The sequence below is a fragment of the Pongo pygmaeus genome, chromosome 1 (genome assembly GCF_028885625.2).
Source record: "Pongo pygmaeus isolate AG05252 chromosome 1, NHGRI_mPonPyg2-v2.0_pri, whole genome shotgun sequence".
NCBI lineage: Eukaryota > Metazoa > Chordata > Mammalia > Primates > Hominidae > Pongo > Pongo pygmaeus.
Window position 1 is genome coordinate 218,962,011 of NC_072373.2, and position 13,552 is coordinate 218,975,562.

A 13,552-nucleotide genomic window follows, 5' to 3' on the forward strand; every position below is an offset into this window, starting at 1 on the left:
AAAACACAGGGAAGTAGGTTCAAAGAATATAATAAAGTATTTATAATACACACCAGATCCCACCAGAGCAACATCAGTCTACTTGCTAAATGAGACTGAGAGGATCCTCTGAATTTTACTACACTCAGTCTTAGAGTAAGCCAATGACACCAAATAAATATACAGAAAGAATATCAATGATGATAAACAATGGGAATGGCATTCCAAGCACCAGAAAAATCAATTGTACTTTTATCTCCAAACATGGGTAAAGGACAGTGAGGCATATTTCTGATCTATGTACATAGCAAGAACAGGCTCTAAAATGTGTTTCATGACCACACTGAGAAGCCCTTACTTCTTAGATATCGCCACCTTGGGTTTCCACCTTCGGAACTTCACCCGCCTCTCCTTTCGTTCCAGCTCCTTGAGGAATTCCATGATTTGCCGGTACTGCAGCTTTTTATTAGAGGTTAAGAGATACTAGGTTAGAATAGGTTTGTTTGTTTTACTCAGTTAAGACCTATGTCTAACAAGAACAATTCACATTAGTTGATCCACTGAATTGAAACCCAGTGCAAACTGAAAGACCAAAATATCAGCATCAAGTGGCATGTTTCTCTGAACCCTGACAGTTAAGCCTATACATTACCGTATCTCTTGTATTTTTTGTTCAGCTCTTAAAAATACCAAAACAAAACTAGCCTCCTTTCCAATCCATACCACCAACTAATTAAAACAAACAAACAAACAAAAAAAACTAATCTGAGATCAACCCAATTTAACTATGTAACAGACAGTGAGCTTTATACCTAACACAACTTTAGTCGGGAGGGAAATGGTCTCACGTGAACTTTCTTTCCTGCTGAGGATACGTTAATATCAAGACTTTCACCGCAGTCACCAGTTTGACAGTGAGTAGACGCCACTGAGAAGAAAGGGCATACCTGAGAGAGTTTCAAGGGAATGGTCTCCAGCTGAATATCACAATCAATACGGGGACTGTGCCGAGACCGCAGGGGCTTCTTGGAGCAGTTTCTCTTCAAAAGAGCAGATGCAAACACAGGCTCCAGGACGTAGTGATGGCTGCGACTCTCCATGCTCCTGGCCATGGCCTCCTGTGTGTCACAAGAACACCTGCTCTGCTCAGAATGGCTTTCCTTCTGGTAGTCACTCTTTTACAATGTTGGGGTTTTATGACAAACAGTGGAGCTCAGCCATAGGCTGTGTCACAGCGGCAAATGTTTTTGTCTGTTTGTTTTTATTCATTTTTATTCTTTTTATATAGGGACAGGATCTCACTATATTGCCCTGTCTGGTCTTGAACCCCAAGGCTCAAATGCTCCTCCCACCTCACAAAGTGCTGAGATTACAGGCATGAATCACTGTGCCTGGCCAACAGCAAATGTTTTTAGGATCAAGTTACATGTTGGCATGTTATCTAATCAATAGTGTATTATATCAAAATCCAAAAACACTATAAAACTGGGTTATAAAACTCTCTAGTATTTTTAATTTATTATTATTTATATTTCTTTTTTCTTTCTTTTTTTTTGAGACGAGTCTTGCTCTGTTGCCAGGCTGGAGTGCAGTGACGCAATCTCGGCTCACTGCAACCTCCGACTCCCCAGTTTAAGCAATTTTTCTACTTCTGCCTCTTGAGTAGCTGGGATTATAGGCACGCAAATCCATGCCCAGCTAATTTTTGTATTTTTAGTACAGATGGGGTTTCACCATGTTGGCCAGGATGGTCTCGATCTCCTGACCTAGTGATCCGCCCACCTCGGCCTCCCAAGTGCTGGGATTATAGGCGTGAGCCACCGCGCCCAGCCTTTATATTTCTTAATAGGTAATACACTCACATGGTTTAAAATTTTAAAGGAAAAAAAAAGGTCAAATATTTCTTTCCTAGTCTCATCCCCCAGCCTCCTCATCCCCACTTACCTCCTCAGAGGCAACCAACGACACCAGCTTCTTATGTCTCCCACCCAAGCCATTCTGTACATATGCAGATAAATCTGTAATTTTCTGTTTTCTTAAATAAATGCTATATATGCTGTTTTTACCTTAGTTTAACTTCATACTATATGTTAGAGACTATTACATACTCATCATAAAGATCTTTACCTTTATTATTTATAGCTGCATATTGTTTTACTGTATGGATACAGGTTCATGTAATCGAATTGAAACAAAAACCTGCCGGGCACGGTGACTCACACCTGTAATCCCAGCACTTTATGAAGGCGAGGCAGGTGTTTCACCTGAGGTCAGGAGTTCGAGACCAGCCTGGCCAACACGGCGAAACCTCGTCTCTACTAAAAATACAAAAATTAGCCGGGCATGGTGGCATGCACCTGTAATCCCAGCTACTCGGGAGGCTGAGGCAGGAGAATCACTTGAACCCGGGAGATGGAGGTTGCAGTGAGCCAAGAACGTGCCACTGAACTCCAGCCTGGGCAAGAGAGCAAGATGCCATCTCAAAAAAAAAAAAAAAAAGAAGAAGAAAACCATCATGTACAATAGTATCCAAGTGAAAGATAACCCTGGGTGGAGGGAAAAAATGAGTTATTTTCCCCCATTTCACTTAAACCATCTATAAATTATTTACAGAAGGATTAAACTGGCCAGGTGTGGTGGCTCACACCTGTAATCCCAGCACTTTGGGAGGCCAAGGCGGGTGGATCACTTGAGGTCAGGAGTTCGAGACCAGCCTGGCCTGGCCAACATGGCAAAACCCCATCTCTACTAAAAACACAAACATTAGCTGGGCATGTTGATGGGCACCAGTAAACCCAGCTATTTGGGAGGCTGAGGCAGGAGAATTGCTTGCATCTGGGAGGCAAAGATCGCAGTGAGCCAAGATTGCGCCACTGCACTCCAGCCTGGGTGACAGGGCGAGACTCCATCTCAAAAAAAAAAAAAAAGATTAAACTGAGATGTTTTTTAATCCTTCACAAACAATAATATATCTGATGATTTATGACTTTTTAAATATCACTTAAGGGAATGCCAGCAAAGGTGAAGTTTAAACGTAAATGTGGTAAGAAAGCTCCTCTTTGAGATTCAGTCCTGGTGCTCTGTTCATTTAAAATCTGGATGCCTAGGCCGGATGTGGGGGTTCATGCCTATAATCCCAGCACTTCGGGAGGCCAAAGCAGGAGGACTGCTTGAGCACAAGAGTTTGAGACCAGCATGGACAACAGAGTGAGACCCCATCTCTACAAAAATAAATAAATAAATGATGGAAAAAATCTAGATGCGTAACTATGTTACATGCACATGCAAACAGTGGAATACTAAGCAGTAGTCAGAGCAACGAATTGGAAGTACAAACAGCAACATCTTAAAAACACAGCTTTAACTGAATAAAATAAACCAAAGAAACCTATAGTCTAGTATAAATTTAAAACATACATAAAACAAAGCACTATATATTGTTCAAAGTCACATACATAGCAGGTACCTCAAGCAAACACACTTGAGAGTGAATGGCTTTAGAGGAACAGTGGGTGGGAATGGGAATCAGAGATGCAAGAGACAAAAGCCTCCATGGCAGTGACCCTACGCCGCTTCCCTTCCACGCTGTCTTGCAACAAATCTCCCTGCCAAAATCGTACCTGTAACTCCATCTGAGGCAAATCCCCCAGTAAAGTGCAATCGACATCCCAATAGATGCTAAATTCTGCTACATCTAATTGCTTTTTCCGCATTAGTTTCTGTACCTGAGGTAAAAAAGACAAAGAAGAAAATAGGATGACTGTCTTTATTCGTGAATGTCATTCATTCAACAAACCATTTGTAAAGAATCATGTGTCAGGTACTTTGCAAGGTGCTGTGGACATATAACTCAATTAAAACATGCTTCTACTCTTACAGAGTTCAAAATCTAGCTAACTGGGGACACAAACAGGCAAATACATCATTTTAATGACACAGAGGGAAGCAGAAGAAGAATCTATACGATGCTATGAGCAAACAAGAAAATGTCACTGTGCAGATGAGTGTCGAAAGATGTACAAGTTTCAGGCAAATGGTTGGGTAGGAGGAAAGGGCTGGGTCAACCATACAGTCCTCCATCAGTATCGGCAGGGAGTTGGTTCCAGGAACCCCAAAGATACAAAAATCTGCAAATGCTCAAGTCTCTTAAAATGGCATAGTATTTGCATATAACCTACCCATATATCCTCCCTGTACACTTTAAATCATCTCTAGATTACTTATAATACCTAATACAACATAAATGCTATGTAAATCATTGTTATACTGAATTTTTTTCTTTTTTTTTGAGATGAAGTTTCGCTCTTGTTGCCCAGGCTGGAGTACAACAGCACGATCTCGGCTCACTGCAACCCCCACCTCCCAGGTTCAAGTGATTCTCCTGCCTCGGCCTCCCAAATAGCTGGGATTACAGGCATGCACCACCACGCCCGGCTAATTTTGTATTTTTAGTAGAGACAGGGCTTTTCCATGTTGGTCAGGCTGGTCTCGAACTCCTGACCTCAGGTGATCCACCTGCCTCGGCCTCCCAAAGTGCTGGGATTACAGGCGTGAGCCACCACACCCAGTCCTGAATTTTTTTTTATATTATTTTTTGTTTTCTTTTTCTTTTTTTTTTTTTTTTTTTTAGGGGGAGGTGGAATATTTTCTTCTCTTGCTTTTTTTTTTTTTTTTTGGAGACAGAATCTCGCTCTGTCACCCAGGCTGGAGTGCAGTGACATGATCTCAACTCACTGCAACCTTCACCTCCCAGGTTCAAGAGATTCTCCTGCCTCAGCCTCCCAAGTAGCTGGGACTACAGGTGTACGCCACCATGCCCGGCTAATTTTTTTATTTTTAATAGAGACGGGATTTCATCATGCTTCCCAGACTGGTCTTGAACTCCTGAACTCAGGCGATCTGACCGCCTCGGCCTCCCAAAGTGCTGGGATTACAGGCGTGAGCCACCGCACCCAGCCAGCGGGGGAGTATTTTCAATCCTCTGTTGGTGGAATCCATGGATATGGAACCTGAGGATATGGAAGGGCGACCGTACAAAAGGCCTGATATCTTCAGGGAACAGTGAGTCTGTCTGTATAACTGGAACACTGGATGTGTGCAATGGGGGCAGTATTGGTACATGTGGATGAATACATATTTGGGATGAGGAGTTAGCTAAGAGTTGAGAAAAGTAGCTTGGAATGTTACTAGATACACTAGGTTGAATAGTGTCTTCCCTTCCCAAAAAAAAGTCATAACCACGCAGAAGCGTGTATGTAACCTTATTCGAAAATTAGGTCTTTGCAGATGTAATCAAATTAAGAGGTCATACTGGTTTAGTGGAGACTCTAATCTAACGAGTATTGTCCTTACAAGAAGAAAAAGGACACAAGGAGAAGGCCACATGAAGACAGAGGCAGAGGCTGCGTGAAGCACCTGCAAGCTGAGCAATCTCAATGACCGCCAGCAGCCACTAGACAAGGAGAGACGCATGGGACGGTTTCTCCCTCAGAGCCTCCAGAAGGGACTGATCAGCCACAACCCCTTGACTTCAGACTTCTCGTCTAGAGAATAAATTTATGTTGCTTTAAGCCATCTGGTTTTTGGCAATGTGTTAGGGCTGCCCTGGTTATCAAATCCATTACGAAAAGAAGTTTATGCCATGCTAAGGTGTTTGGACTTCAGGCCTTAAGTGATGCGGAGCTGCTGAACGTTTTGATGCAGGCAGATACCACAATCAGGTATGTTTCAGAAAAAGAAGTCTGGTGACAGTGTAAAGTAGGGCTTTCCCTTCAGTGTGCCAGGAAAAAAAAAAGTTATGAGTGTCTCAAGTACGAGCCAGTGTATGGGATCAAGTTACATCTTAGAAACGTGGTTACTCTGAGCTGGCCAATTCCAGCCCCAAGCAGCCATAGCCATTTGCCCCGGTGTACTGTACAAATACTATCTTTTTACTGTGTGGGTCCTGACATGGAAAACACTGGAAAGCATTGGTACAGGACAAATGGAAAGACCCTGGAGAGCACAGAACAGGGAATTTCATTAGTCGAGGTAAAACCTGACAGCATCCTGCAAGGTGACGGTCATATGAGGATGGACAGGAAGAGCTATGTTTGAGATGCTTTGTCAGAAAAAGTAGCACGACACTGTGAATAACTAGATATGGAAACTGAAGCATAAGAAGTGAAAGGAGGAGCGCACAGCTTCTAGAGATCAGTGTGGCAGGCAGGAGCACAGGGTGAGGAGCAGGGATGGCACACTCTTCCAGAAAGGGCCAGAGAGTCAACAGCTTAGGCTCTGCAGGCCATGCAGTCTCTGCTGCAACTACAGTACTCCACCGTGGACAACACTAATGAGCATGGCTGGGATCTAATAAACCTTTATTTACAAAAACAGGTGGGGAGCCAGACTTGGCCACCGGCCAGTTTGCCAAGCCCTAACTTAGAGCTGGTCCACCTGGGTTCAAGACCTGGCTCCACTTTTCACTCTGCCTCTTGTGCCGTAGTGTCCTCAGTAGGGTTATTAGGATAACAGCAGTGGTGAAAATCAAGGAGAATTAAATGAGTTAAATCATGGAAAGTGCTAAGAACAGTGCCTGTCATATAAAAGGGCTCAAAACTGTTATTGTTTTGACATTCAATATTGTTTTTACATTCAATAACACGTTAGGGAATACAGAAAAATACTTCGTTTAGGGGACAAAATGGGCAGATGGAATACACAGGATCATTCTGTGTATGACAAGCTGTGGTATACATGAAATATATTTGGTCTTTGTCCCTGGTTCCTTGCACAGAATTCCTAAAACCATTGGAAGTTCCTGACAGGAGTGTCATTGTTGTTCATAAAGAGCCTCATGATCACACCCCAGTATATGCTAATTAAGTGACTTTTGATGGGGTCCCTAGACAGCCTCATGATGGGGCTCATGACAGCAAGATCAAGTAATTAGAGGGTTGGGCCTTTCAGTGCCACTCACTGACCTCTGGGTGATGGGGCTGGAGATTAAGCTGCATGAAAACTTTTAACCATGAGATCTGCTGAGCTTCCAGGTTGCTGAACACTGGAGGGGGGTGTGGCCCTCTTTATCTAGATATTCATCTGTATCCTCACAACACCCTTTATTATAAGCCAGCAAATGTAAGTAAAGTGTTTCCCTGAGTTCTGTGAGCCATCCTAGCAAATTACCAAACCTGAGGAGAGGAATTGTGGGAACTCCAACTTCTAGTCAGAAGCACGGGTCACAGCCTGGGCCTTGTGACTGGCATCTGAAGTGGGAGGCAGTCCTATGGGACTAAGCCCTTACCCGGCGGGGTCTGCAGTAACCCATTAGTGTCAGAATTGACTTGAACTATAGGACACCGAGTTGATATGTGGAGAACTGCTTGGTGTGTGGGGGAAAACCCTCACACATCTGGTGTCAAAAATGTTGTTTTTTTGTGTAGAGTGTGAAGAAACAGAGTGTTCTGAGACAAGTAGTAGTTTAAGAAAACCATGAATATGAAGGTCAAAGGGTGGAGAATGGAGTTCAAGATGTGGAAGCCATCATCAAATATTCCCAGGTGGTAGCTACAACTATGAAACAGAGTGAGTTTACCCAGGGAGTGTACATAACATGAGAAGAAAATAAAAAATAAAATCCTTTCTGCCCCTCAGTTTCTTCGCCTATAAAATGAAAGTGATACAACCAAAGGTCAGAGAAAATTACCTGTTTCCCTATTTCAGCAAATTTGATTTGTTGCAAATACACAAGAGACACCCATGCCTATCACAGAAGGCAATGGAAAAGAATGTGATTCATTTACATAACACAAAATGGCAAAAGGCAGAGCCCCAAATTCCTAGAGCATGGCTTTCTTCCTGCTTTGTCATCACATTTCATACTCACAGGCTCATTCACAGCATTTTGCATGGACACATTCTTAATACAGATGCCAAACGCAAAAGGATGGGAGGGATTGGTGACACCATCTTCAAAGCGTAAATGGACATCTTGAATTTTTAACTGCAAACAGAAAAAAGAAAAAGCAGCTGATGCACCTGTAGAATAGTGTTCCAAAGAAAAGAAAAAAGAAAAAGCATTTAGATAACTGCTGTAGGTGAAATACTATAGTTAGGGGTCAAACTGCCCTTGAGCCCTTGAGCCACTAAAGGAAACCACAGCAGGCACTTTATACAAACACATCACACACATATCCAGTATCCTATAAGTTCCTAAGGGAGTTATAATAACTCTCTTGTTATGTTATGTTATAATATGTTATATTATGTTATGTTATATTATGTTATAATAACTCTCTTGAATGTTACTTTGTGATTCGTTTTACCAAAAGAGCTCCAATACTTTCATTAAATCATTTCAGAAGACACCTTAAAAAAAGCAATTAAAGAAAGTAAAGCCATTGTATACAGACAATTGTTCCTCTTGCTCTGCTGATATCTTCATCTTGCCTCTATGTCCCCACACCTGGACCAAGGAAACCAGCAAGGCACATAAACCATGTATGTACGTATGTATATATGTATGTATGTATGTATGTATGTATGTATGTATGTATGTGTTTCCCCTAGCCCCTCCCTGTAAGTGGGCTACAGGAAAGGCACTCTGCTTCAATGAATTAAAAAATAATAACAGGTTGAGCACAGTGATTCATGCCTATAATCCCAGCACTCTGGGAAGCTGAGGCAGGAATATTACTTGAATCCAAGAGTTAGAGACCAGCCTAGGCAACATAGCAAGACCTCACTTCTACTAAAAATTTTTTTTCAATAGCCAGGTATGGTGGCACGAGCCTGCCGTCTCAGCTACTCAGGAGGCTGAGGCAGGATTGTTTGAGCCCACGAGATGGAGGCTGCAGTAAGGTATGATGGCGCCACTGCACTCCAGCCTAGGCAACAGAGTGAGATTATGTCTTAATAATAACAATAATAATAATAATAACAGAAAGTAAAAAGAGAATCCACAGAATGGGAGAAAGTATTTGCAAATCTGATAAGAATCTGGTATTCAGAATATATAGAGAGCTCTTATAACTCAACAATAAAAAGATAAACTGATTTGTAAAATAGGCAAAGGATGGCCAGGCACAGTGGATCATGCCTGTAATCCCAGCACTTTGGGAGGCCGAGGCAGTCGGATCACCTGAGGTCAGGAGTTTGAGACCAGACTGGCCAACATGGTGAAACCCCGTCTCTACTAAACACACAAAAAATTAGCTGGGCGTGGTGGCAGGCACCTGTAGTCCCAGCTACTCTGGAGGCTGAGGCAGGAGAATGGCATGAACCTGGGAGGCGGAGCTTGCCGTGAGCCGGGATCACGCCACTGTACTCCAGCCTGGGCAACAGAGCGACACTGTCTCAAAAAAAACAAAAACAAAAACAAAAACAAAAATACAAAAATTAGCCAGGCATGATAGCGCAGGCCTGTAATCCCAGCTACTCGTGAGGCTGAGCCAGGAGAATCGCTTGAATCTGGGAGGCGGAGGTTGCAGTGAGCCAAGATCACGCCACCACATTCCAGCCTGAGCAACAGAGGGAGACTCCGTCTAAAAAAAAAAAAAAAAAAAAAAAATTGTGGCAAAGGACTCAAATAGACATTTCTCCCAAAAAAAGATACACAAGCGGCCAGTAAATACATGGAAAAATATTCAGTATCCTTCGCCATTAAGAAAATGCAAATCAAAATCATAGCAAGATCATCATTTCACACCCACTAGTACACAATCAATAATAAATGTTTGCTTTTTGTTTTTTTGCTTTTTTTTTTTTGCTTTTTTTTAATTTTTTTCTTTCTGTCCTGAATGGTATTAGAGAGAATGCTATCTCACCATTTCTGCAGGCTTTTTTTTTTTTTTTGAGATGGAGTCTCATTTTGTCGCCCAGGCTGGAGTGCAATGGTGTGATCTTGGCTCACTGCAACCTCCGCCTCCCGGGTTCAAGCAACTCTCCTGCCTCAGCCTCCCCACCAAGTAGCCGGGACGATAGGCACATGCCACCATGTCTAGCTAATTTTGTATTTTTAGCAGAGACAGGGTTTCACCAGGCTGGTCTCGATCTCCTGACCTCAAGCGATCCGCCTGCCTTGGCCTCCCAAAGTGCTGGGATTACAGGCGTGCCCAGCCCCATAATCAATAATAAATGTTGATGAGGATATGGAGAAACAAAATGCCCATACATTGCTGGTGATATCGTAAAATAGCGCAGCCTCTTTGGAAAACAGTTTGGTAGTTCCTCAAAAAGTAAACAGAGTTACCCCATAATTCGGCAATTCTACTCTGAGATATCTATTTGAGACAACTGAAAACATGTTCACCCAAAACCCTATACACAAATGTTTACAGCAATATTATTCATAATAGCAAAAAGGAGAACCAACCCAAAGTCCAGCAACTCATGAATGAATAAACAAAATGTCATATGTCCTGAGAAACGCAAGGACTCTCAGCAAGAACATGCCATTCCAAAGAGACTTGACCAAACTTTAATATGGCTTCTGGCAGCCCGAGGCCATGTCCCTGGGGACAACACAGTCCCCTATTGAGTTCTTGCCTGGTAAAGCTCAGGACTATCAAAAGAACGTACACTTTATTCCAGCCAACACCTGACATAGGCCCCTGACCTCCCTTTCTTATAGCACATTTACTGAAAAGGGTTTATAGGTTTGCAGAGCAATTCAATTGTGACATTTCTTTGAGAGATGTATATGTACAGGTCGCATATCCCTTATCTGAAAGGCTTGGGACAAGAAGTGTTCCAGATTTCATTTTTTGGGGGGATTTTGAAATATTTGCATTATACTTAACTGGCTGAGTATCCCAAATCCAAAAATCCAAACTCCAAAATGCTCCAATGAGCATTTCCTTTGAGCATCATGTGGGCACTCAAAAAGTTTCAGACTTTGGAGGATTTCAGATTTTCAGATTTGGGATACTTGACCTGTATCTCCTACAGCTCAGGAGTGTCTTTCTTAAGGACTGGAAAGCCATTCCTTTGAAATGTAATCATCAGGAAGCATAAGGCTCAATCTCCCAGTCTGAGGGAAGATAGAATCCTAACTTTGATCACTGCCAGCAGACACAGTTAGCCTAATGACATTCACAGTGACCAACACCTTGTAATTTTTCACTTAAGTACCCACTCACTCCACCACCCTGCACCCTCAAGCTCCCTTTAAAAGGCCCAGCTACCTCTGCACAAGTCAGCCTGGAGCTCAGCTCTTTCCTCTACTGTCAGTAGTTACAGAGTAAAATCTGTTTTTATTGCTCTGAGGTCCAGCTTTGTTTAATCTTTGACAATCCATACAACGGAATATATGATTCAGTCATAAAAAGGAATAAAGTGCTAACACATGCTACTATACAAATGACCCTTGAAAACACTATGTCAAGTGAAAATGGCCAGGCTATTGGAATGTTCATGTAATGGAATATTACATGATTCCATTTAGATGAAATGTCTAGAATAGGCAAATCTAGAAAGAAAGTAGATTAGTGACTGACAGGGTCTGAAGGCAGAGGGGAATTGGCAATGACTACTTTTTTAAATTATTATTATTTTTTTAAGATATAGGGTCTTGATCTGTTGCCCAGACTGGGGGGCAGGGGCACTATTATAGCTCACTACAGCCTTGCAGCCCAACTCCTGGGCTCAAGTCACCCTCTTGCCCCAGCCTCCCAAGTAGCTGGGATTACAGGTACCTGCCATCAAGCCCAGCTTTGGCAGTGACTACCAGTTGGGATGATAAAAATATTCTGGAATTATTTAGTGGTGACCAATGCACAACCTTGTAAATATACTAAAAAACATTAAATTGTACACTTTAAAAGACTGAACTTTCTGGTATAAGAACTATATCTCAATAAAATTATTTAAACTAAGATAAAATAAAAATAATGACCAATATTTTATATATTTGTTTGTCAAAGTTACGAAAGTTACAAAACCAAAAACCTCTGACCGCAATTTTTGGGAACATGACATACATTGAACACATTTGGCCGGTGTCACACTGGCCCTGCAAGAAAATTCTAGAGCTAGTAAGTATGGACAAACTCTTATAACATTCATGAAAATTAGTGGGACCCTGATCAAGTTTTTGAGGATGAAACAAAATTTAATTGAAGTAGAAAACATGGGCAAAGCCAACAGCCCCAGTCCTGTAACTCGTCAAATTGCCACCAGATACACCAGCAAGAGGTTAGGTACCTTAGTGAGCTGTTTGCAATTTCACAACTCACTACGTAATCAACTAGAGACCAGGCATCCAACCTCTCTCATTTTCCAGATGAAGAAACTGAGACCAGAGAAGTGAAGTGATTTGCCCTGAAACCATACAGTCATCAAGGCTCAAGTAACCTGGATTCTTAGGCGATAAATCCTTTAGCAAATGGGATTCCAACATTCAAAAAGAAAGTGCAGGAAGTGAAATGGAAGAGATGTGAAAACTCCTCCTCATGCCAGCTGAAGCAAGAAAACTCTATGTCTGCCACAGAGCCTAGGACTTGCTTGTCAGGTTTTCCTCTTGGCACAGCCTACAAAAGGGCAGACCTGAGCAGCCAGCCCCATCTACACCCTAGATCAGCTGAGCCCACGAGAAATGAGAAACTAAGAGGAGAAACACATTTAAACCTGAGAAATCCCTTTCACGTTGATACTTTTATAAAAGTCAGCAGGACTTACTTCAATATTCTCCACAATCCTCGTAACTACGGAGGCGGTAACTGAATACCAATAGGACTCCCCTTTCTGCTGGCGGTCATTCTACAAAGGCAAGAGTCAGAGTTAGCTCAATCTAGTGTTCTTGCTCATCTTACACGTGTCACCACAACTGCTCTTATGGCCCAAAAGATCTCTGCCTTGCCTTCCATTTCTCCTCCAGGGCTTGAAGTAGTGCTTTCTTATGTTCCCTTTCCAACAGCTTCTCCTTTTCATCATTGAAATCCTGTATTTTTTCCGGGGCTCCAATTAAGTGAAGGCTGGAGATGGAGATCACCCAAGGATCCACATGGGGGCGATAAAAGGGAATCTGAAGGGTTACTTTCCCAATGAAGCCTGGAAGGAGAAGGAAAGTCTTGTTCACTGTCTGTACACATTTTTAATTCTTTCCATTTTCAGTATTTTTACAATTTTGTTTAAGGAGCATGGATTGCTGTTACCACTTGTTTTTTTATTTAAAACAACAGGCAGCAGGCTCTTGCACATGTGAAACAAGTGTTAGGAGGCTGACATCTGTAAGAACAAGGTATAATGACTTATATAAGCTGGAAAAAGTTCGCGAAGACTTTACCACATCAACAGTAACATCCCTCCTCTAGAAACTATCTCCTTTTCCAACTGGAGTACATCTTACACTTGCTCAGGTTGTCTTTCTTCCCCAGGTCCCGCACAAGCCCATGGACACTAAACTCATTTCTTGTTCATTATTCATTGTCTGGTTGATAAGCACTAGTTGGAGTCATCAGACCTATGATATATCCAGTCTTGAACACACCCACCACAAACTGAAACATAGGTAACATGGCACTGGCCTTCTCTCAATAAAGAATTCTGATTCTTCATAAGAACCTGGGCTGATGAAAAAGCCAAACGGCTCGGT

The 13,552-nt window shown here is 42.3% G+C and overlaps 1 protein-coding gene across 5 annotated transcripts in view; it reads right to left on the minus strand.

The window, feature by feature from the left end:
- The window catches only part of VPS13D (vacuolar protein sorting 13 homolog D), a 282,547-nt gene that overhangs the window by 254,290 nt on the left and 14,705 nt on the right, over window positions 1-13,552 (minus strand). For all 5 annotated transcript variants that reach the window (XM_054438655.2, XM_054438652.2, XM_054438651.2 and 2 more), the window contains exons 4-9: window positions 12,818-13,008; window positions 12,637-12,717; window positions 7,847-7,963; window positions 3,600-3,704; window positions 927-1,097; window positions 338-438 (exon numbers count right to left, since the gene is read on the minus strand). In XM_054438655.2, the coding sequence (XP_054294630.1) occupies window positions 338-438; window positions 927-1,097; window positions 3,600-3,704; window positions 7,847-7,963; window positions 12,637-12,717; window positions 12,818-13,008 (766 nt within the window). The remainder of the gene's footprint in view (window positions 1-337; window positions 439-926; window positions 1,098-3,599; window positions 3,705-7,846; window positions 7,964-12,636; window positions 12,718-12,817; window positions 13,009-13,552) is intronic.